The following is a 23,527-nucleotide window of genomic DNA, read 5'->3' on the forward strand; positions in this document are numbered from 1 at the left end:
AAGCACTGATTAAAAATAACACAGTGCAATTACAGATCGAAGCTAAAGTACTGTAACATCGTGCTTCTACACGGCAAGTCAGTCAATGGAAATGTAAAAGTGTGCTCAGGTCCATCAGGGCAAACTAAGCTCTAGGAGTCCTACAACAACTATGAATTATTCAATCATTTGTGAGCAAGAGTTGGAGAGTATCTGTTTACAGGTAATAGGCAATAGCAGCTGTAGCTTACTTGATACCTCACACTAACTATGTCTCTGACAATAGGGAGACGGTCTATTGTAAACATTTTCGGCAGCTGTCAAAACTCATTACGTAGCTTCATTATGGTGATTGATGGATGAAGAATAAACACAGAAACCAAATGACACTTTAAGGCCTCTGTCCAAACTAGCATTATCTTGTATTTGATGTAATCGATTAGGGTTTGACCATTCTATAAAACCACATTTCCTGACCACTAGTACATAAAGTAGCTGTCTGATTGTCTAAACGCTCTTGAATTTCTGCAAGTCTTTAGTTAAGCAAAGCATTACTGTACCTCAGTGCCTCTCTGACTTGTGCAGCTCTAAAGTCCACTCTCAGTTCTCGCTGTCGTCAGCAAAGGATATGAACTGCGACCAAACAGTGTTTCATCGACGGAGAACATGCTCAGCCCGTCTTTACTGAGAGAGTGTTTGATGTCTTGGATCAGTTGTGTGTCTCTTCTGTCTCCGTTGATGCTGCCGTCAGATGGTTTGGGTTGAATCTCCTCTTGGCTTTCATCATCTGACTTGGCTGTTGTAAAATCAGTTATTTCTGTAACTTCTCTACTGTCTTCATCTGTTTTCTCCTGTGTTTCTTCTGAAGATTTCTGTGCATCTGCTTTCGTGTCAGTGGAAACCAATTCTGGAATCTCTGAACGCTGTGGATGCTCCTCAGTTTTAGGCAAAGACAGACTATCTTTCTTCTCTTCAGTTTGTTTCTCATGTAAGTCTGGCTGATTCTCAGTCATTTTCTCCTCAGTTTGGGCCTCTGTGACACTTTCAAGATTGCCGCTGATTCCTGAATGATTAGTACCCGCAATGCTTTCCACTTCAGTTTTGGAAATATCAGTTTCCTCAATGTTCCCCTCTGCTGGTCCCTCTTGAATCTTGTCTTCTACAAGGGATCCCCTGCTTCCTTTATGCTCTTCTGACCTCATGTCTTCCCTCGTGAGCTCAGTTCCTGAATCTTGATCATTCGGTTCAGTCTCTGTGTTGGGTGTTAAGTTTTTCACTTCAGTCTCCTCCACTTGCAATGTATCTTTGCCAGGCTCCTTGTCAAGTGGTTCATTGTTTTCAGACTCATTGTTCTGGAGGTCCAACTGTACAACTTCCACTTCATTTTCCCCCCCCGCCTCAGATACATCTTTTTGCACGTGCCCTTCTTCTCCATTTTCAACACCATCGGCAGCTTTTCCATTAGATGTCCTCACTGTCTTCAGTGGACTCACTGATCTCGTCAGCTCTGTAGATTGTGTTTCTTCAGTGTTGGAGTTGGTTGTTTGAGCCGCTGAATCCCCCAAGTCTTCTAAAGGTTCAACGAACGTCTCAAAATACTTGGACGTTTGATGCATAGTCACCCAGTTCGTGACCAGATCTGTGTTGTCTTCTTTTGCCAAGGCCTCCGGAGTTTCTGTACCTATTGCAGTGCTCTCTTCGGCATCGTTGTGTGCAACCTCTGTCGACTGTGCTTCAGGTTTGAGTAGCACACTTGCTCCTTCCTCTGAGGCCTTGCTCGCCTCCTCTGTGTCTGCTCTGCCATTTTCTCCATCGGCTGCAGCATTTTCATCTGTGTGTTTGTCAGTGTTCAAGTCAGACTGCTCATTCTCTTTGTGATCTGTACCGTGTGAATCGATGGGTGTTGAAGATTGTGCTTGATCCTCTGAAGAAGCAACTATCACCTCACTGACTTGGTTCTGGTTGTTATCTTTCTTTGTATCGCTGTCTTTATCATCAGGGTCTTCTTTCATCTCCTCTGTCTTACTGTTTTTTCTGTCTGTACTTAGATTATCAGATTTAGTTTCCTCTTTTATCTCCGTACCAGATATCTCTGGCTCAGAGTCTTTTTTATTGGATTCAGATTGGTTTCCTGCACTGGCCTCCCCTTCGTCAGCCTCACTTTCTACCGTATCAGCAGCAGGAGCCTGATCCACCGTGTTGTCTTCATGTTTTCCAGCACCGTCTCCAGACTCCACAGTTACTTTCTCTTCGTCTTTGTTCTCACTTTCCACCAGCTCCTCTGTTTTTCTATCTTCTTCAACTTGCTCTGGTGCATTAACATCATTTTTCTCCTCAGTCAGTGTCTCTGTCCCATCCTCATTTATTTTGCTCTCTGCTCCAGTAGACTTCTCCCCATTTTCAGCATCGACTTCTCTCCTTTCACCATTCTCACTTTCTTTTAAAGCTTCTTCCTCAACATTTTCAGCCTCTGTCACGTTGTTTAGCGTCTCTTCAGTTGTTTTAGTCCCATTAGCATTTGCTGCTTCGCCTTCGCCAACATCCTCTGACTTGACAATATTTTCATCAGATATTTTCACATTATCTTTTTCCAAGTCTTCATGTAAACTTTTCTCAGGTTCTTCTGTAATCTCAGATATTTCCTCTGCCACTGCGGACTTGTCAGTTATTTTTTTCTCTTCCTCATCTTTATTCACTACTTCACTTTCCTCAGCTTCATTGTCATTCTCATCTTTCTCCTTCTCCTCTGCCCCATCACCCTTTTCTTCATCAGCATCTGCGTTTGTTTCATTTATTTCTTCACCTTTGTTAGTTTTATCAGCTGCCACTGCCTTTCCTTCAGATTCTCCCCCACCGTCTTCTCTCTTAACACTTTCACTATCCACAAGATTGCTGTTATCCTCGTTGTTCTCTGTCTTTTCTGATTTATCTGCCTTCTCCTCATTTGCAACTTTATCTTCCTCACTGAGGGTTTTTTCAGCTTGTTCTTCATTTGACTTTCCTTCAGTGTTTGAGTCAGTTTTAGTCTCTTCTGTAATGTTTTCCTCATTTTCTATCCTTTCTTCTGCCTTGCTCTCATCATTCTGTTCTTCTTCTGTGTTATCTGTTTCATCCTTTTTTCTTTCCTCAGTTCTTTCAGCGTCTGGTATCTCATCTGGATTTGTTTCCTTTTCTTCTTCTTTACTTTCCTCTTCAGATTTCTCCTCCTCTACCTTATCGTTTATTTCCACTGACTTTTCTGTTTCTTCTCCTGCATCACAAACCTGCTTTTTACTGTCATCCTCATCAGCCTCCTCTGCCTCTTCCTCTTTAACCTCATCTTTATTGCTCTCATCCTTTGCATTGTCCTCACTTGTTTCTGCTGCCTTTTCAGCATGAACTGTGGTGTCTCCGCTCCCCTCCGACGAGCTACTTGAATTATCTGCCGTGACTTCTGTTTCTGATCCTGCGGTTCTGTCCTCACTGTCTTCTTGGTGCGTCTCTGTGTTGGTTACAGGTGCCTCTTCACAGCTGAGGGCCTCTCGCTCCTCCGAGGGCTCTGCTTTCATCTCCATTGTCTTGTTCGCTGTCATCGCCTCCGCCTCTGCATTATCTGGCACTTCTGTCTCATCAGTCTTTTTATTCAGGTCTGATACTGATGACTCATCCTCTCCACTGCTTTTTGCCCCATTCCCTGTCTCGTCGGGCCTTGTCTCAGCCTCCTCTGCAGTCTTTTGCTCGTTTTCTTCATCTTTATCTGCAGCCTCTGTGGATTTAGCTGCTGCATCTTCTTGAGATTCTGAGGTCTTGTCATCTTCTGCCATTTTCTCTTCAGATACAGGTTGCAGGGATGCATCTGCATTCTCCATGACTCCTGATTCATCCTTCTCTACTGCAGCTTCATCTTTGTCTCCTTCTGATGCAACCTTTTCAACATCCTCATCCTTTTTGACCAACTCATCTTGGGAGCTCTCATTACTCTCGTGGGCCTCCTGTTCACTTTCATCCTTCTGTTCTTTTGGTTCAGACGTCTCTTCTTGAACAAGTACCACTTCAGCTTCAACAACAACATTTTTTTCTGGAACAGCATCTGCCAATACAAATGAGACATTTGTTTAGGAAAATTACTTTTTCAGCCACTATTGTTTTGTCCAGCTTGCTGAATGGATGATAATAAAAAATCTGTTACCTTCGTTGTCTTGTTTATGGCCTTTATCTGTGGCCTCTTCCTCCTCCTCCTCCTCAGTACTCGTGTCACTTAGTTCTGGCTCAGAACTGCACTGGGACTCCTTCAGTATGGCCTCTGCTAGCTTCTCCTGCACAGATTTGGCTTGGGGAAAGAGAAAGAGACACAGCACATGCAACGGTATAAGTTCAAATCACCATAAGCAGCAGAGGAAATTCCGTAAGCTGGTCATGGTGACAGATGAGGTCCGAGCGAGATGATGAAGGAGGCAGTGTTCGAAAAAGAAGAGACCCAATAAAGAAGCATGAACCCACAAACAACATTATAACTTTAATCTTTGAAGGTGCAAACATAAAGGAGCAACACAACATGCAAAATAATAATTAACATGCGCACACACAAAGAAACACAAAAAAACATGGTTCAATACAAAACCAAAAACAGAAACACACTGAAGAAACGTCTTATTTGAACTGTGCTACATGGTTTAATGAAGTTAAAATTCTTATGAAAGTAAAAGAAAAATGAAAGAAAGAAAGAGATACAATCCTTTGTTTACAGAGTAACCTTTCTGAAATCTTTGTCATTTTTTACTTAAAGCTGCACTATACAGTGTTGGTTAATACAAGTAACATATAAGGAGCATGTTAACATGTTTTTTTTTAAAAAAGGAGAAAAAAAGCTGTTTTTAAAGCCTGAAAATATTGTCAGGAGTGATTAAAATACAATCAAAATATTCTTATGGGTGAAAATTTTAGCCTGTCTGAACATTTTTGGAATGAAATTGACCTCTGACATTAAACAAAGACAAGAATCATGCCACAGAAAAAAAGTAGAATGACATACAAATCATTTTTCCACTATTAAAAATGCAGAACATAGTCAATCTGACAATACTGTAGTATGTTGGGAATTATCGTGTTGTTGTCTGGGTTGTATTATACACATCAGCATTGACCTGGACACATCTTGGCTGCAGCTCTGGTTGTGATAATAGTGGAAAAACCTCCATAAAAGATGGACTGATAGATTTTCTCATGGATGTGAAAACTCCAGAGCTGTATTTTTTGTTTCATACTCACCCCTCTCCTGTTCCTCCTCCTGTTTGCTCTTGTCTGATGTTTTCTCATCCTCTTTGTCTCCTGAGGTCTCGTCGTCCTGTTTATTTTCTGTCCCTGAGGGAACACTGGCATCGGAGATTTCAATCTCCGTGCTGTCCCCGGCGCTGTCCTGTATATCTGAGTCCTTAGCAGCAGCAGACTCTGCAGCGGCTTCTTCTGGATTTAGTTCATCTTTTTCATCTGATGGAGCAGCAGTTTCTTCATGATCGACTTCTGTAGTTTGCTCTACTATCTCATTCTCTATGGAGTCTTTGGGGGCCTCAGTATCACTCTCCTCCCTGTCGCTGCCTGAGCAGCTGGAGCCTGAATGAGACTTTTCGTCTTCTGTGCAAGACAGATAGAGAATTTTAAATCAATCGACAAAAAAATCCATCACCAATCATCCAAATTTTGCATGAATTCGAGTAGTAGTTCCTCTCAAAGATGGAAAATGTACCATTAAACCTTTCCCAAAGCAAATATATAAAGTTTTTACTTTACTATAAAGATTTCAAACCTTTTCGGCCCATAAAACAAATTCACTCACTAGGATTTAGGCCTGGTAGATCAGGAATGAGTGTTTGAATGCCCCCGAATGCCTACTAGGTGATTAAAACCAGGTGTTAAATGAATAATTTATGCCTGATGAAATGTCACCTTGCTTCCTTTCATGCAGTACTGGAAAGATGTGTTCAAAGAAGATTTACCCACCATCCTTCTCGTCGTCTTCAGTCTCAGAGGCGTCTCTCTGTTGAGCCTGTTTTTCAGTTTCCCTGGGTGGAGATGGGGATTTCTTTTCCTTTATCTCCGTGTCTTCAGTGGGGCCTTCATCATCTGCTTCAAAGTCCTCTTCATAATCTAACAAGAACAACATACAGAGAATTCATGGAGACATGATTTAGAAAAGATCTGTGAGGTCTGTTCATTTCAAATTGTTATATATTTTTTGGCATTCTAGTTACTGTACCGTCTCGGAGTTTGTCTTCCTCAGGTGCTGTTTCTTTTTTGACTTGAGTCTCCATGTCCTGTGGCTGGCTGGTTTCACACTCGGAGTGGGAGCCGGCATCCTCCACAGTCTTCTCTGTCTCCATCTCAGCAGTATCCTTTGGGCTGGCAACAGTCTCTTCTTTTACTCCATCATCTTTGACCTTCTTCGGTGGAGGTGTGGGCTTTTTGTCCAGTCCCATTGCTATGATGCACCTGAAAAATAATCATAATGTACTGCAAGAACTCAGGAGTAGTTTCACATTTTAGAAAATACTTCCCAAGATGTTTTTCCCACACTGAGATTCAGAAGGATGGTCTGCCTTTAAAAAAAAGCAGTGCCTATATTCTCTAGAACAAAATAATGAGAAAATTTCACTCCATACTTAAAATTACGCTGTTGTCACCCTTGACTGAAATAAATTTAACTAAAAGATGAGTGCTGAGTTTTTTCCTAACTTTGTTCTGGAGAATATGGACTAACACTTGTTTTCTTGACAAGAAGATCGATACTGTTCTCTTTGGCCAGAGTGGTATCGATCCTCTCATAAAACTCTAAGCAAGAAGACAAATAACTCATAGAAAACTCAAACACTTCTGCTTTTTATTGACATTTTCTCTCAGTTGCGTTCATATTCAACTGTTGCTTTCTTTCATTAGATACACAGCATGCCTTTAAAGAGCAGCCTTACTTGTAGCAGGGTGAGGCCCCCTCTACACCGGAGAAACCAAAGTGTCCGTGTCTGCCACCGAGTCTGGAGCCCTTCCTGTGTTTGAACTCACAGCAGGAGCTCAGCCGCTCCACCTGCAGTCCGTTCAGGAAGAAGGTCAAGCTGAACGGGAAACCTCGGTGTCGTCTCGAAATGAAGCCGAACATCTCTGAGGTAAAGATTGAGGATGTAGGTGAGCGGCGGGAACATTTTCATTGCAGAATAGACATAAATCCTGTGAGATGTCTTTACACATCCTTGCATATGGCTAATCACAACTAATGTGTACATGTTTACTACAGCCAGTTTGTTTGCCCAAAAATCTTCTGTATTACCAGATCCTCACACTGACCTCCCTCTCGGAGCTTGCCCTTGTACACACACAGGTTTTCTCCTCCACAGTGTTGCTGAAAAACCTTGATCTCGTCCCTCATGTCGCTCAGGTCGTGGGAGAGATGCACTGTTTTGCCAAAGTACACCATGTTCACACACACTCTGCTCTGGTGCACAGAGCTCCTCAGCATTGGCGGCTCCTGGGTGGGGAAATAAGAGCAGGTTGTTTGGGAATTTATTAAATTGGATGATATATATCTTTTCATAATGATAATATATAATGCACATTATTTTTTCAATATGTAAGTGCACAATATTTTCTTTTCCATGTTGTGTCAATTCTGATATTTGTTGATATTTGTCCTGATGGATTACTACAGTATGATCAGTTATTCTGGACTTTGCTGGTTGGTTGGTTGAACTTTATGGAATTCAGACAATTTATTGAAAATGGTGACTTCTGTAAGAGACTCAAGTTCAGTTATTACTTAATTTGATTTGTTGTCCATCCAGAGCTAACTCTGCATATATACTTTATTAAACAATAACCCGTGACTATGGATTAAGTAATAGAAAATGTTTGGGATCCCTCTATGTGGCTCTGTGTTTTCATTTTGACAGAACTTGTCCATGACCCTCAAAGTTTTTAGTTTAGACATAAAAATTATCAAAACATAAAGAATATAACTTTCAAAGTTATATAACTTTCTGTGTCTAGTTCTTGCAACAATAATGCATCTCATGGATTTTTTAATTGCTAATTAATTCAAAGGGGCTCCAGCTTGTAAGTTTGTTGGGGAAAGTTCGGTTTCCAGGGAAAACAAAGAGAGAAAAATACCTCATGGACATCAACTCCACTGGAGGCAGTGGTGGGGCGCAGTCTGCGGCCTCTGACAGTGCCGCTGGGAGTGACCTTAACGCCCCTCTCTTTCCTCTTCGTGGTTGGAGGCACTGGGGTGACAAAGTTGTTGATGACTGGGAGGCAGTAGGGCGAGATGCCACGGGAGGTGTCCATCGTGGTCAAACGTCTGTGGGACTCCTTGTCCATCTGAGAGAGAGGTTAATGAAGCAACATTGTAGAAAGACTTCAGTATGTGACAACCAACAATCACCCTTAGTGCACTAATTAAGTTCCTACATCTCTAGAAGGTAGTTTCCAAACAATGTGAATGAAAGTAGAATTATGAAGGATTAAAAACTGAAAAACTGAAGCAAAAATGCACATCCTGTGTACCACTGGGCACATGAATGGAGTGAATAACAGAGTGAGTGTGTGCCTCATGTGTCACGGTCTCACAGTGCAGTTAAATGGCTGATCGTTCTCATTGGAGGACTCGTGGAGTCTGTAAGGGGAGCTGCGTCTGAGAGAAGCCGTGTTATTGTTGCTGTGGATCGGCTTCAGACGCACCGGTCTCTGCATCTTCCCTGGAGCCGTGTTGGGTCGAGACGAGCTCGGCTGCAGGACACATAACACACATACTGTACAATCAACATTTTGCTAATTAAAGACACTGCATATGTATTACCAAGAGTCATTTTACATGACAGGGACCTACTAATGGCATAATAATAATAACATAAATGCACCTTTTTCTCAGTGTGAAGTAAATTAATGCAGTATAGTGAATGAATGCAGAAAAACTCCAAAAAGACAAATATTTATAAATGTGGAAGTTTGTTTTTTGTCATTTCTTGTGCAACAAATTTCCCTGGTCCACATTTACTATCTAACTTGTGGTTCATGATTAGTATCCTAACCCTCTAGGCCACCAAGGAGCCCCCCATGTGCTCACAAGAAACAGTTTACAGTATTCAGACTAGTTTTAGCCAACTAGCAAACTGAGTTCCAAGTTTTGTGCAGATAGACACAGAAAATGCATTTTAATATAATGTAACTACAGACTACAGTTATAAAAATGTTCTTCATTTATATTTTATATTTCCTGAATTAGTTCATAATCTGCATAATTTATCATTTTCCTGTATATTTTTGGGGTCACCTACTACTTTTGTCTTTTTGCTTTTCTTTTTCTTTTTAATTTAGTTTTTATTGACATTCTGTCACAAATATGACATGTATTTCCATTTCAAATATTCGTCACAAAATCAGCATAAATGTCTTTTTTCCAGCAATAAAAGAACACAGAAAACAAAACTAAAACATGAACATTTAGGGAGTTAGGTATGGTTACTGTTACATATGCAGCCTATTTATCTCAGGTTAAGCAAGTCAAAGTCCGGTCTGCGTGGTGTGATATAGTCTATCCATTTCTTCCAGCGTGAAGTAAACAAGTCCTTCTTGTAATTCAGATCTGCAGTTAATTTCTCCATTCTGCATATATCCATCGTAATGTCCATCCACATGGTCAATGTTGGACTCTCATGTGAAAGCCATTTTCTCGTAAGTGCCTTTTTGCCTGCCACCAGCAAAATACTAAATAAATGTTTGTCTCTCTTTGTCCATCCTTCAGGCATGAGTCCAAAAAAAATAACTTTGCTTTGCAAGAGCAGGTGACTCCCAAAAATGTCTTGTATTGCCTTATGTATTTCCTTCCAATAATTTTTAATAACATGACATTCCCAGAAAACATGATAATGATTTGCATTCATATTTCCACAATTTCGCCAGCAGGCTGGGGAATTACCTTTATAGTGAGATTTTTGGTAAGGTGTAATAAAATATCTAATCAGGCTCTACCAGCCAAACTCCTTCCAACTCTGTGAGCTGCTACACTTCCATTGATATTCCCAGATTATTCCCCATTCATCCTCTGACAAATCTATTCCTCCTTCCATTTCCCATTTTGTTTTAATGTACAGGGTTGAATGTGCTTTCTTGTTTATAAGCCCTTTATATAAACCTGAAATAATACCTCTATCTTTGTTCGCACCATAAGCCCTTTTAAATACATCTAACAGCTGTTTGCTCGATTCTGATATAAATATCAACTTGTTACTGATAAAATGTCTCAGCTGCAGGTAGCGGTAGAAGTCCTGTGCCTCTAGAGCATATTTCTCTTTAATTTGTTCAAAACTAAGTAGTGTATTTTCCTTTATTATCTTACATAAAGCTGTTAATCCTTTATTTGTCCATTCCTTGAATCTCATATCTAATTTATTTGGAACAAATTGTGTGTCATATGCACACCATTTAAGGACCACAATATCCTCTTCTAATTTGTATTCTGTTATTACTGTTTTCCATATTTTAAGTGTCAACTTGAACCATGGGTTTTCTGTATTTTTTATAAATTCTTGAAGGCTGCTATCGGCTATAAGTGCTTGTATGGGAATGGAAGTCAGGCCCTCTTCAATATTTTTCCACTGAGCATCGTAGGAAGGATTACACCAGCATATCATAGGTCTCAGTTGTGCTGCCCAGTAGTAATCTCTAAGGGAAGGAAGGCCCCATCCTCCTTTTGCTTTTGTCAATTGGAGGGTTTTAAATCGGATTCGAGGTCTCTTACCTTGCCATATGTATCTGGACAACATTTTGTCCCATTCATTAAATTGTTTTTGGCTTATTTCTATTGGTAAGGTTTGAAATAAGTACAGTAATTTGGGTAGACTGTTCATTTTAATTGAGTCTATTCTTGAACTGAAACTTAAGTATGGGATTAGATTCCATCTTCCTATATCCTCTTTAATTTTTTTTTGTATCGGTGAATAATTATATTGCAATAGTTCTGTGAGGTCCTTCGGTATTACTACCCCCAAATATTTAAAATATTCTGTTTCCCATGCTAAATTATACTTACTCCTAATTTCACCTGGTGGCCTGTAGTTGAATTTAAGCAGTTGTGTTTTACTTATGTTAATTTTGTATCCTGATAGTCGGCCAAAGTATTCAAATGACTGCATTAGTTTGGGTAGGGAATTTGTTGGTTGACCCAGAAAAATCAAAATATCATCCGCGTAGCAGGCCAATTTGTGCTCTTTACCCTGAATGTTAATACCTATTATTTCTTTGTTTTGTCTTATATATTGGGTTAATGGTTCTAAATTTAATGCAAATAAAAGTGGTGAACATGCGCATCCTTGCCTTGTGCCCCTTTCCAAGATTATACTATTTGATAAGCTGCCGTTTACTTTAATTCTAGCACTGGGTTTATTATATAATGCTTGTATTGTTTTAATTATAGTTTCGTGTAGGCCAAATTTATGTAAAACTCGATAAAGGAAACTCCAATTCACTGAGTCGAAGGCCTTTTCCGCATCAATACTGATTACTATAGCTGCTATTTTATTCTTTTGGATATGATTAATTATATGTAATGTTCGTCGTATATTATCTTGCGTTTGGCGTTCTCGAATAAAACCTGTTTGGTCATTATGTATCAGATTAGGTAAGAATATTTCTAGTCGTCTAGCCATAATAGATGTAAATAGCCTGTAATCTATGTTGAGAACCGATATAGGTCTATATGATCCACACTCTAATTTATCTTTATTTTCTTTTGGAATAGCGGATATTATTGCTTCCTTCCAACTGGGTGGTGTTTGTGCTTTCTTTAGAGCCCAATTCAAAGTAGGAAGCATCACCGGTATTAACTCTTCTTTCAGTTCCTTATACCATTCGGCTGTATAGCCGTCTGATCCTGGTGATTTATTTGATTTGAGTTTACTTATTGCTATTTTTAGTTCTTTTTCTGTTATGTCCTCAATCATTATTTTATTCTGTTCTTCATCTAACACTGGTAATTCCAGAGAATCCAAGAATGTATCTATTTCAGCTATGCTGCCTCCTGCCTTTTTAGTGTAGAGAGTCTTATAAAATGTTTCAAATGCTCCCAGAATTTCGTTTAACTTATTTTTTGTTGTTTTAGTCACTGGGTCTTTGATTTTATGAATTGTGTTCTGTGCTATTTTCTTTTTAAGTTTCCAGGCCAAAACTTTCATTGATTTAGATCCGCCTTCGTAGTATCTTTGTTTAAGAAACATCAGATTTCTTTTTATTTCATGCGTTGTCAAATTATTAATTTCGTTTCTTGTTTTCATGATTTCCTCCAATAGAGCCTGTGTTGTTTTTTCTTTATGTTTTTTCTCTAATTCTTTTAATTTATTTTGTAATTCTCCCAGTTTCTCATTTCTCATCTTTTTTTTATAGGAGGATATGGCTATAATTTTACCTCTCAGGACAGCCTTTAGGGCATCCCACAGAATGGGAGGGGATACATCGCCCTTGTCATTCATGTCTAAATAGAAATGGATCTCTCTTTTCATCTGTTCTTTAAAGTGAGGATCATTGAGCAGGCTTGAACTTAGTTTCCAGTTGTTCATTTTTGGTTGTAGGTTTAGATCTACAGACAGGTTTATAGGTGCATGATCACTTAAATCTATTGTCCCAATTTCACATGTGTTTATTTTATCTTTGTCTCTTCCAAATATTAGAAAATAATCTATTCTTGTGTATAATGAATGGGGTGAGGAGTAATGGGTATAATCCCTTTGATTGGGATGCAAATCTCTCCATATATCAATTAAACCGACCTCCTCAAATAATGTATTAATTTTCTTAACCATTGACTTCGTATTCTGTGATTTCCCATTGGAAGTATCTAGTTTTGGTTGTAGATGTATGTTTAAATCTCCCCCACAGATTAGAAGGCTTATTGTCTCTGATACCATCATATTAACAACTTTCTTGAAGAAATGGATATCACTTCCAGGTGGCGCGTATATATTTAACAGTGTTATTGGTTCCCCCTCGATGTTTCCTCTTTCTAATATAAATCGTCCCTCCCTATCACTTATCTCAGATATTTTTTCAAAGTGTACTTTGCTTGATAGAAGGATAGCGACTCCTCTCCTTCGTCCAAATTTATAAGAAGAGGAAAACACGCTTGTAAAACCCATTCTTTTTAATTTCTCATGTTCCTTAAAGTCCAGGTGGGTTTCTTGTAGATATACTATTTGTGCTTGTTCTTTTCTCATTTTAGTTATTATCATATTACGTTTTATTGGATTTAACAAGCTGTTTACATTATATGAAGTAATTTTTATCTTGCCACTAGCCATAATCTATTTGTCTGGATGCTTTTGAAATAGCATAACCTGGTGCAATCCATACACTCCCTGAACATAAATAAACAACCGTTATATGAACATTAGAGCTGTATAGAACGACAGCTGTAGAAAGAACCTTAAGTTGTCTTTGAACAGATACAGAATATAAAGAAAATATGTTGACTTCCAACTGTGGGGTCATCAATATGACCCTTAGCAAGCCCCGATGAAAGGGGGGCTTTGAGGGGGGGCCTCTCTCACCTGTAGGTGAGAAAGGGCCTGACCGCTGTCCATTCTTTTCACAGCACAGATAGAACGCCCGACGATTTTAATTGTCTTTGTTGCCACATATAGTTCTTATCTTTAAGATAAAGAAATCCCTTATGAGTCTCACCATAACTGTCTCTTCGGGGACATCTTAAAAAAATAAAATAAAAATAAAAAACATCTCACCGTCGGTCCTCATAATATGTCAGTTTTTCGCGTCCTGTAATCACTCATGTTCCTGTCGTCTGAATGCTTGAAGTCTCTCCTTGTAGTCTCGGGTCCGATCTTTATTCACCTGGCCCCTGGTCTTTCTGGCTGTGCGCCACGAGAGATGTCGGATCTGTTCCAGAAAAGTCTCCGGGCGTTTGATGACCGTTACCGGGAATCCCCTCATTGCCATGTCGCTGGTCGCCTCCTCCACCGAGCCGTATAACACAGTTCCCTCCGGATAAAATACTCTCATCCTTGCTGGGAACGGGGTTTGGAAGCGGATTTTCTTCTCCTTTAACACAGATTTCACCTCTGCATATTCCTTCCGTTGCTTCAAAACTTCAGGTGCATAATCATGATCCAGGTTAACTTTGTTTCCCTGATACTCAAACCCACGTTTCTGCCAGGCTAGTTTTGATATTTCTTCTTTTGTTCTGAAGCTGGCCATTTTGGCAACGATGGATCGTGGCGCCGCATTTGGTGGGGGCTTTGGCACCAAAGCGCGGTGCGCTCTCTCAACTCGTAACTCAGCTGATTCGGGCAACTCCAGTTTATGCCTTAGTAAACGCTCCACAAAAACAACCATTGATGGTGCGTCGTCTTCCGATCCCTCTTTGACACCGTGTATTCTAATATTTTCTCTTCTGGATCGTCCCTCCAGGTCCGTCAGCTTGGCATCCATTTCAGTTTGCAGTTTAAGCATTTCAATTACTGCTTCCTCATTAGTTTGTATTCGAGTTTCGGTGTCTTTGGTTCTTTCCTCAGCTTCTCCCACTCTGGTGTTTGTCTTATGTATTTCCTCCCGGATTCCCTTCAGTTGCGTTTCATTGTCTTTTCTAAATTCCCTCAGTTCTCTGAGTATCAGCTGACCTAGGTCAAGACTTGCGTCGCTAGCTTGTTCTCCTTCGTCTGTTAGCATGTCGTTGTCCTCTACGGCGCTGCTAGCAGGCGATGTCTGGTCGTCTCCGTCTCTCTCTTCTAGCTCACTCTGTGTAGTTTTCTTTTTGCTTTTGGTTCTTGGCATCTTAAGCCCCTTACTTTATCTTTACTTTGGTAGTAGTCTTTACGAATTCGAGTCGTTGTGGGCTGTTTTTATCTCAAACGTCGGGAGCACGTTCTCCTATGCTGCCATCCTCTTTCGCGCCAAACCGGAAGTCCGTCTTTTTGCTTTTCATACACACACACATATGATCACACACACATTTCAGGCTTCAGTGCTCAACCTCCTGTGCACTCCATTTGCTCTATTCTCATTTTTCACATTTTTTCTGTGCTCTATTTTGGTACAATTTGCTGTGAAAGTGTAAAACTAACCCTTGTTTCGAGGCAGGTATACACAAGTACATTTTAAAATTAGTTCATGATAAATGACACAATTTGTGTGTAATAAATTCACATTAGAAATCTTCCCAGATGTGCCTTGACATTGATAATTATTGAGATTTCACAGAGATCAAGACCAGCATCACCAGCTCTATTTATTCTGGCATTAATGTCTGTGGCTTTGTATGTTTCAAAGATAACATTCAGCTAATCCCGCTACTTCACTTAAAACTCACTTGTCTGCACACAAAGCAAACAGCAGCTTCAAACTCAAGTCAGTGTAAACATGGTAACTATCAGCATGCACAGGTAATTACAGACATTCATCAGGTTTTGGATTTAGACAGCACTTGACTTTATTCACTATCCAATGTAATTAAATATTGATATTTGGCCCATTTTATGGATGAGGACACTACAATTAAAGTCAAAATGCATATTTTTCTAATCCTACAAAACACAGGTCTGATTGACCTAGCCAGCCTACGCTGATTGGCTTTTTAAAGGCTCTTTAACTAAAGGTTGGAGTAATTTTTGAACTGTGATATGGCATTTAAAAACATTTATTCCTCTTTACCTGATAGAGTAGTTATAATTAAAGGTAAAACATTTTAAACAAGGGAAAAAGAAGGTATTTCTGATTAGCGGTTGATCTTGAGCTACCACAGGTGACAACTGATTGAATGGTAACAGATCAGCGTTCTGACTCACAGACTCAGAGGACTCAGAGTGCTCCCCCTCTGGCCCAGAGTGCTGTTTTCGGACACCCCTCGCACCTGTGGGTGGGCGTGGAGACAGGATGTGGATAATTTCTTCTTCATACCTTTTAGAACGCTCTACCTTCAATAGAAAAGAGACCACTTGTATGAGGAGTTTTGTTCCAAATTCAGATATATTTACACAAAATAATTTATGCTACTAAGATGAATCCTTGATGACTAATACAGACCTCCTCGTTATCCTTCAAGATGATCAACAATCACTTGGAAATTAACTCTGTTTAATATAGGCTGACGTCATGAACAGTGTTTTGTTTCAAATCATTCAAGAGTCATCAGTTTAAAAAACAGGACAGTATTTAAATGTAAATGATGTACCTTGATCTTATGCACTCTTTCCCTCCTTGCAAACTCCTCCAGTTTTCTTTTGATCTCTATTTGATGGAGACGCTGTAAGGGAGGGGCAAAGAGCAAATTAGCATAACTTACTATGCAAGGAGAAGCAGAGATGAAGTGATGGGTTTTTAACTGTTTTTGTCTCTGGTACACTGTGTTCCTCCCACCTCCATCTCCAGCACCTTGTGGAAAATGGCCTGGGCCAGGCATTCTCGAACGTGTCTCTGGTGGGATCTCTGGATCAGCTTGTGTCTGTACTCCTTGTCTGGAACAATACGCCCACTCCTGGTGATCTGATAGCAACAACAGTCTGAGCAAATTTCAACCAATATGGGTTTTTCTAGATAACACTGAGTGACATAATTGGTTTTTTTTTTCAATTGATCATTTAGTCTGCAAATAATAGTGATACATATTCATCACATTTTCTCCCAAGCCCAAAGTGACATTGATTTGCAAACCCCATAAATTTAAATGTACAGTAACATTACCTGATTCTAGCTTCTCAAATCTGAGGATCTGATGCTTCTTAATTTGTGTTTGGTATTTTTGTCTTAAGCTGACAATATTCAATACTTTTCTTATTGTTAACAAATCCCATGAAAAGACTAAAACCAACAATGTGTTAAGTCAATGCTTTCAAACTTCCCTGCACTGTCTGTCTGTCTTGTCAAGCCCAAATCGAAAACCAGATTAAATAGAAATAATTAGAAATAATTTTCTAAAACAGCTGGGCATTGCAGTTTTTAGCAAACATTACTCAAACCAAAACAAAAATACAATATAATTAGTGCAGCTTGTCAGGTATCAGATATGCTGTTAGTGACATTCAAACACTTTTCCTCAGCATATCAGAGATTTATTACCCTCATTGGCAGGATTGATGGCATTTTCCAAAATTGCTTGCCAGAATATAATTCTGCAGGGAGAAACATTCAATCCCTTTGATATAATTGAATTTGTTTCAATACTCGTGGTTTTAAAATAATCACATTCAGTCTAAATTAACCTAAAAAAAACACTCCCTTTAAAACCCACAATATGTCTTATGTGTGTAACTACACTGTAAATTCCTCCATCCAGAACACACAACACTGAGGACGTGACCCCGCTGTCCTCGGTTGTAGCTACAGCTCTTATCATCACCACCATCGTGTTGACGTACCAGTCCTGCTCTCTGCAAGTGTCTCCTGATCCGAGTGTTGCTGAAGTATCCAGCGAGATGTTTGTCTGTGAGGCTGTTGTAGGCTGAAATGAGTCTACAGAAGAAAGACCAGTCAGAACACAGAGAAACACTGAAACTGCATGTGTTGCATCCTCAAAAATGACGGGCCAAAAACGTCACTGTCCAAGGTTCCAAATCAAGTACAACTTTGCCTCACTACTGCTTTTTAGCTTCAACACAGCTTCTCTGTGTGTCTCTCTCTTAAAGGGATAGTGCTCCCTTCCTAAAGGGTAAGTACACCAACTTTCTCACAGGTAAGTAATAACAAATGATGTTTGTAACAATGGTAATAAAACAATTATGAATGAATTAAAGCACTGATATGAAATCAGCAAGAAATAAAGAATATTATTTCAGTGCGCTACACATGTCAGAGCAAATGTAATTTCTTTATGAAGGAGATCAGGATTTGAAACTTTGTCTGCCATTAGAGACTCATTCTTAATCAGTCTGCTTACTGGAGCACAACACCATGTTTGTTTGTCTTGTCCTCGTTAATGAGACATCAGGTCTTCCGCAGCTCAGCCTGTTTTTCTTCCAACACAGATTTGATTTCCTCCATTTGTGTACTAGACAACAGGATCTTACAACTATAGGGTCTGTTACCGGTGTCTGATTACATGCAGGAATTAGAGTTGGATGGCACACTTAACCCTGTCTGCCTCCTCTTTGTGCACCTGGCGTGTTTGTCTCAGGAGCTCTTCAGATTCCTCTTTGGACTGTCGTCACTAATGCATGTTCATGAGGGTTAAACTGTTTGTCATTTTTGGCCTGACTTTCTCTGAGCTAGTGCTGCTTTGAGGGGGAATGTGGCTCAGAAATAATGTTAATGTGGGAAAGCTGTTAACACAAACAGACTGACTCTATCTGTGTGTGTCTGCGCCTGGTTCTTTTCATGTGGGTCATTTGTGTTGACAGAGCAGTTCTCTGTTTTATACTTATTAAGTGGAATTCAAGTGCTGTTTCAGAGTGCTACTTTAAACCTATATACTGTAGCTCCACAACATTTCAGTGACAACAATTTACTTTTCTCAATAAGATTTTACATTAAAAACTTAAAAGCTTATAAAATATTTTGTTAAACATTTAACCAATTGGTCCCAACCTTTCTGACTTTTAACAAAAATGGAGTTTCTACTTGGGGCACATGGGGTCACATTTCAGATGAGAGCTGTTTGCAGTTCCAACAACGAGACATTTCCACTGTAAACTTCTCCAATAGTTTCATTTAAATGATTATTTGAGGCCCAAATAGGTCATATTTATATTCACAACGAAGGCAAGCAATAGAGAAATTATGAATACAACTTCATGTAGCAGGACAAATTGTTTCCTTTTTTCCAACCTTAACAATCATCTCACCCTTTGATTTGTCTTGTGAACTAAACTACCAAACTGTATATAAAGTAGTTCAAATTAGCTTCAACTTGAGCAGATGCAACAGTGACATGCTGTTTGATGACACATTATTAACAATTTTGTAGGAATGAAAGATTTTGAAAAATAAAATCTAATTGTGATTATTTTTGAATCATACTGTATTATGTAATATGATTTGTGATAGCAAAGGAAATTATCATTTTTACGTCTTAATTCTCATTTTCATAGAAAAACATGTTAAAATGGTTGCGATGGTTTTGCAGGGATCTGTACTAAACAAAGATGTTTTCTTAAGTCTGTGGAGTATGATGTGTAGACTTGGACATCAGCACAATATTTAATATAAAATGGTGTTTTGACACACATTCCATCTGTAACAAATACTGTGCCTCTTAGGATTTGAAAACTACAATACGCCATATTGTGATTAATAAGGTTTCGATTAATTGTCTATCAATAAAATCTAATAATGAAATATATTATATACAGTAGAAGAAAGTACTTTACTGCAAATGTGTTTAGTACATTATGCTGATGATTCATCTGTGCTTTTTAATCTGAATTGTAATGGAGTACTTTTATTCAAGGAAATAATCTTGTACTTCTTGTACTTAGTTAAGTACCACAGGCACAAGTTTTGAGTCATCTTAAAGTTGTTAGCCCTCATACCGACTAGATTGCAAGACATTGTAGGCTACTACAGCATTATATTTGTATTAGCCTAATAAATTCATCTCATGATTTCTCAAGTTAGAAAAAATAAATAAATAAGAGAGCTTTTTCCCCCCAATAAATACATACCCTGGATCTAATTTCCCTCCACTCCTGGATATAAAAAATGAAACTGCACCTACCCTGGGTTGAAGTGACTCATGGTTTCAGCTCCCTCCAGGGTTTCAGGTACTGGTCCTCGCTGGAAGACGACTACAGGCCTATGTGAGAGCAAATGAGCCCACAGAGTTGTCCTGAAGTGCAGCAGTGTATTTTGCAACGGAGCGGGGCTGCAGCTGCACTGCTCCGGGAGCGGAACTGATGACAGTCGCCCGTTGCCATGGGAGATCACGTGACAACGCTCCCAACGAGGCTGGTTTCCACTTACACAGAGAGAGTCCCAGTAACATCTGAACCAGGACGGACGGACACACACACACACACACACACACACACACACACACACACACACACACACACACACACACACACACACACACACACACTCTTAAACGACTTGTTTTCAAATAGCTAGCAGTCCTTTAATCATCTTTGATTTACTGTTTCAGTTTATTTTATTTATTTCTAACCTGCAGATAATTAAACGTAGAAATAGCCTACTACAATCTAAAAATATTCCATTACAAGTAATCAAAATCTTACTTAAATAAAAGTACACAAGCATAAGCCTGCCTGCAAAGTGTACTTCAGGTATCAAAAGTATTTTTATTTATGTCTGAGCAGCATGCAGTAGATGTTGAACTACTTTTAGAGCCTACAGTTAGCGTCACATTTTAAAATGTAATCATATTGTTTAAAATCTTAGTAGGCCTAACATGAGTTAATGCATTTCAGTGTTCACTATTTCACTGCTAAGTTAGCAGTTAGCAGCTGCTAAGTTAACAAGTTGAGTTGGTCTCAACTTGTCAACCCAACTTGTCTAGAGTCACTTTTGATCAATTCATTTTTATTTCATGACTCATGATTATTTACAGAATTTTTTTTACAAACTTACTGATATCATCCAGACATTTTGTTGAGACATATTCCTTCTTGTTTTCATTAGTGACGACAATGAAAACAATGAAAATAGGCAACTATACTTGTCCACAAAGATGTTCAATCACCAAGAAGTGTGCATGCACTTAAAGCGATGGTTCTTCGTAATTTCGACCTAGCAGTCATATGAGGTCTATCTAATGCATACTATTTGTACTACTGTAGAAGTATGATAACAATCCAGGCATTATTAGTGGAGTAATTTACGAGATACACTGGTGGGTCCGTTAGCGCCTGTACTAAGCCATTCGGCTGATGGCTCTAACTCCACTATTTTGCGACCAAATGAAAAAAAGGGCTGAGGCGGTGATTAGATAGACCTCATGGTGCATATGACGCTAGGTCGAAATTACGCCGAACCATCTCGTTAAGGTTTCAGACATCACACAGGTTGCATATTTGGACCATAATTAGATGTGATGTCACAAATCATGCCCACAGGTTCACAACTTAGTCTCAGATTTCAGGTGAGCACAAAGAATCTTTCTACCTGTCTTCTGGTTTCAGAATTGCGCTGTTGCTATCTATCTTCACAGCATGGTATCTGTCAGGTTAAACATAAAACTGTGTAATAAAACCTGTAAGATCTTGAAGTAACTACCTTACTAAAAATACAAACTACACACATTATTTCCTTTCACTGACTGACAGAAAATCACTCAAATCACTGCTCTGCTGGTATTAAATATTATAAAATACGAGAGCCATCCTGTAAATCATTGAGTACAATCAAAACATCACTACATCTGTAACAAATCCAACAGCTGAAACCTCAGATATACTGTATGTTCACAGGATGAACTGTGCAGGATGCAGGTACTCTGTGGCCCTCTGGTGGAAATATAAAAAAAGTATTTTTTCCAGGACACATTAATATATAGCATAATATCTTTTTAGTATTATATCACCTACACATACCATCTCTCATTAAAAAAAACTAAGGGGCTACACTAATAAACACCATAGAGTAGTAAATTGTATATTTGGTCAAACATTTATCTACAAATCAATGTGGTGACTTTTCTTGCTGCTGTCTATCTTCCAATGTCTGACTGGTGCAGTTCTGGAGTTTTACACAGTATGTAGTTTGTTTTATATAGCATTCGAATTTTGGTGCATAATTTTTGTTTATTGTCACAACCAACAGAAGTCGATACCAGAGTTGATCAGTAAGGGGCGCCATGTTTCTGTCTCAAGATGCAGCAAGCATCCTCTTCAGTCTTTGAAGGCTCCTTGAGGAGCACTGGATGTAAAGTGTTTTTCTCTGGTGTTTCCTTTTGGTAACTGTTTTCTTTCAATTACCAAAAAAGAGATAATAGGTAATACTCTGAAAATTTGAGCAGAAAGAAAAAATAAAATAAAAACAAAGCAGAAAGGCATAGATTGCAACATCAAACCACATTTCAAACTCCTCATATCAGTATATCACATATAACTATGTGTGAAAGTGCAGTTTTATCTACATGGTGCAAAATGTGTGTGTGTGTGTGTGTGTGTGTGTACATATCAATCTGAAATGCAATGTATTCTTTATGAAGTAGTGGCAATTAGCATCTGCAAACAGCTGATACACTAAAAGGATGAAATGGAAACAGGAATCAAATCAAATGTTTATCTTGAACATGTGTAAACATATGGTGACATAGAGAGCCCATAAATATTTTGATACGTCTCTAGAAAAAAAAGTCCTGTAATAGAGATGAACTTAACAATGAACACTGATTTTGATAGTGATTCATCAAACATGTGTATCTGAATCAGTCTGTATGTGTCTGTTTAGTCGTAGAAGTTTTAGTTGTGTAAGGTTATTATTATAATTTATTCATTTTAAGAGCCTAAGAAATCACTGCTAAATTGCTTATTTACAAAATTATTAATTTAATGTAATTAATTAAAGTATCTTTTGGCATGAGGTAAACAGCTGTCTTACTCTTAATCTTATAAAGTAAAATAACACACAATGCAAAGAGTTATTGAAATTTCAACAAAGAGTCAACAAAACTATTCTAGATCAAATAAAAAGGAGATATTTCTATAATGCTTCTCATGCTGCTGCTTGTTATTAGTGTGGCTTTAGTGTTAGTTAGTGCCTGCTGCCATAAGATACACACGCATGTAGCATGTGTGAATAACAAATTTGTGTCTTTACAAGCTATTGTGAAAAACCCTGAAAAAAATCTCGAAAAATGTTTATTTCATCTCAAAAAGTCTGAAACTGAAAAGCTGACTGATCATAAGAGAATATACCTGAACATGTAGAGATGGGCGCTGCAGCAGGTCTCTTTCTCACACTAAGCAGTCCACATGAACTACAATGAACAGCCAGGTAGATCAGACTGAGCGGTACCTGTTTAAACATTCACTACCTGTCAGGCTGCTGGAATTGAGATGGATCTGCCTTCAACGTTCGCAATAAACACAGTAATCAAGGAAGACGTTTCACCAGCACTAAATGCCTAATACACCGTAAGTCTTAAAATAACAATTAGCGTGGAAATAGAGGAGGGATGATTATAAATTCCATTCAGGAAAGGGCTTTGGCTGTAAACTGGGAGGTGGCAGGGAGATCTCGGGGAGTCATGCGGCTTGGAGATGGGGGGGCAGAAGTTTTTGCAATCAGCGTTAAATAGAGCAGTTTTGTGCCTGTGTGATTGTCAAGTGGGCCATTACTCCTTGATAAGAGCACTTTTTCCTTATGTCGCTCTGATTGGGCTGAGCATGCTGCTCCCTCTCGCATGCTGTCCCAATGCAATCAGGCCCCTCTTTCACGGCACTGCCATTTTCACTGCTGTGATTTCCACCCAATCCCCCCACCGGCCCACCCCCTCCTCCCTCCTCCCCCACAACCCCTCCTCTAGCAGCCCTCCCCTTCAGATTCAATGAGTACCCGTTTACAGCAAGGAGAAAAGGTCATGCCAAACTCGTTGTGTCAATTGTAAACCACCCCAAATCGGACTGAT

General features: G+C 39.1%; 1 protein-coding gene across 1 annotated transcript; it reads right to left on the reverse strand.

Annotated features, from left to right (window-relative positions):
• Positions 1–566: 566 nt before the first annotated feature.
• erich3 (glutamate-rich 3) lies at positions 567–19,671 on the reverse strand. The gene is made up of 15 exons (XM_062424264.1): positions 19,652–19,671; positions 17,358–17,451; positions 16,360–16,485; positions 16,175–16,246; positions 15,789–15,917; positions 8,569–8,727; positions 8,110–8,319; positions 7,291–7,471; positions 6,921–7,107; positions 6,212–6,444; positions 5,956–6,102; positions 5,227–5,589; positions 4,148–4,288; positions 3,120–4,048; positions 567–2,975 (listed from the first exon to the last, which is right to left on the reverse strand). The coding sequence occupies exons 1-15, from the start codon at positions 19,669–19,671 to the stop codon at positions 567–569; spliced, it is 5,400 nt and encodes a 1,799-aa protein (XP_062280248.1).
• Positions 19,672–23,527: the final 3,856 nt, after the last annotated feature.

This window comes from Scomber scombrus, chromosome 8, assembly GCF_963691925.1.
Source record: "Scomber scombrus chromosome 8, fScoSco1.1, whole genome shotgun sequence".
Taxonomy (NCBI): Eukaryota; Metazoa; Chordata; class Actinopteri; order Scombriformes; family Scombridae; genus Scomber; species Scomber scombrus.

Bases quoted from the DNA above. Each gene is read 5' to 3' on its own strand.
- erich3 (XM_062424264.1), bottom strand. From the start codon at position 19,671: ATGAGTCACTTCAACCCAGG. The intron at 6,103-6,211 runs GTACAGTAACTA...TGTTCTTGTTAG, and splicing joins GGAAGACAAACTCCGAGACG to ATTATGAAGAGGACTTTGAA. The intron at 4,289-5,226 runs GTGAGTATGAAA...TCTTTCCCCAAG, and splicing joins GGAGGAGGAACAGGAGAGGG to CCAAATCTGTGCAGGAGAAG.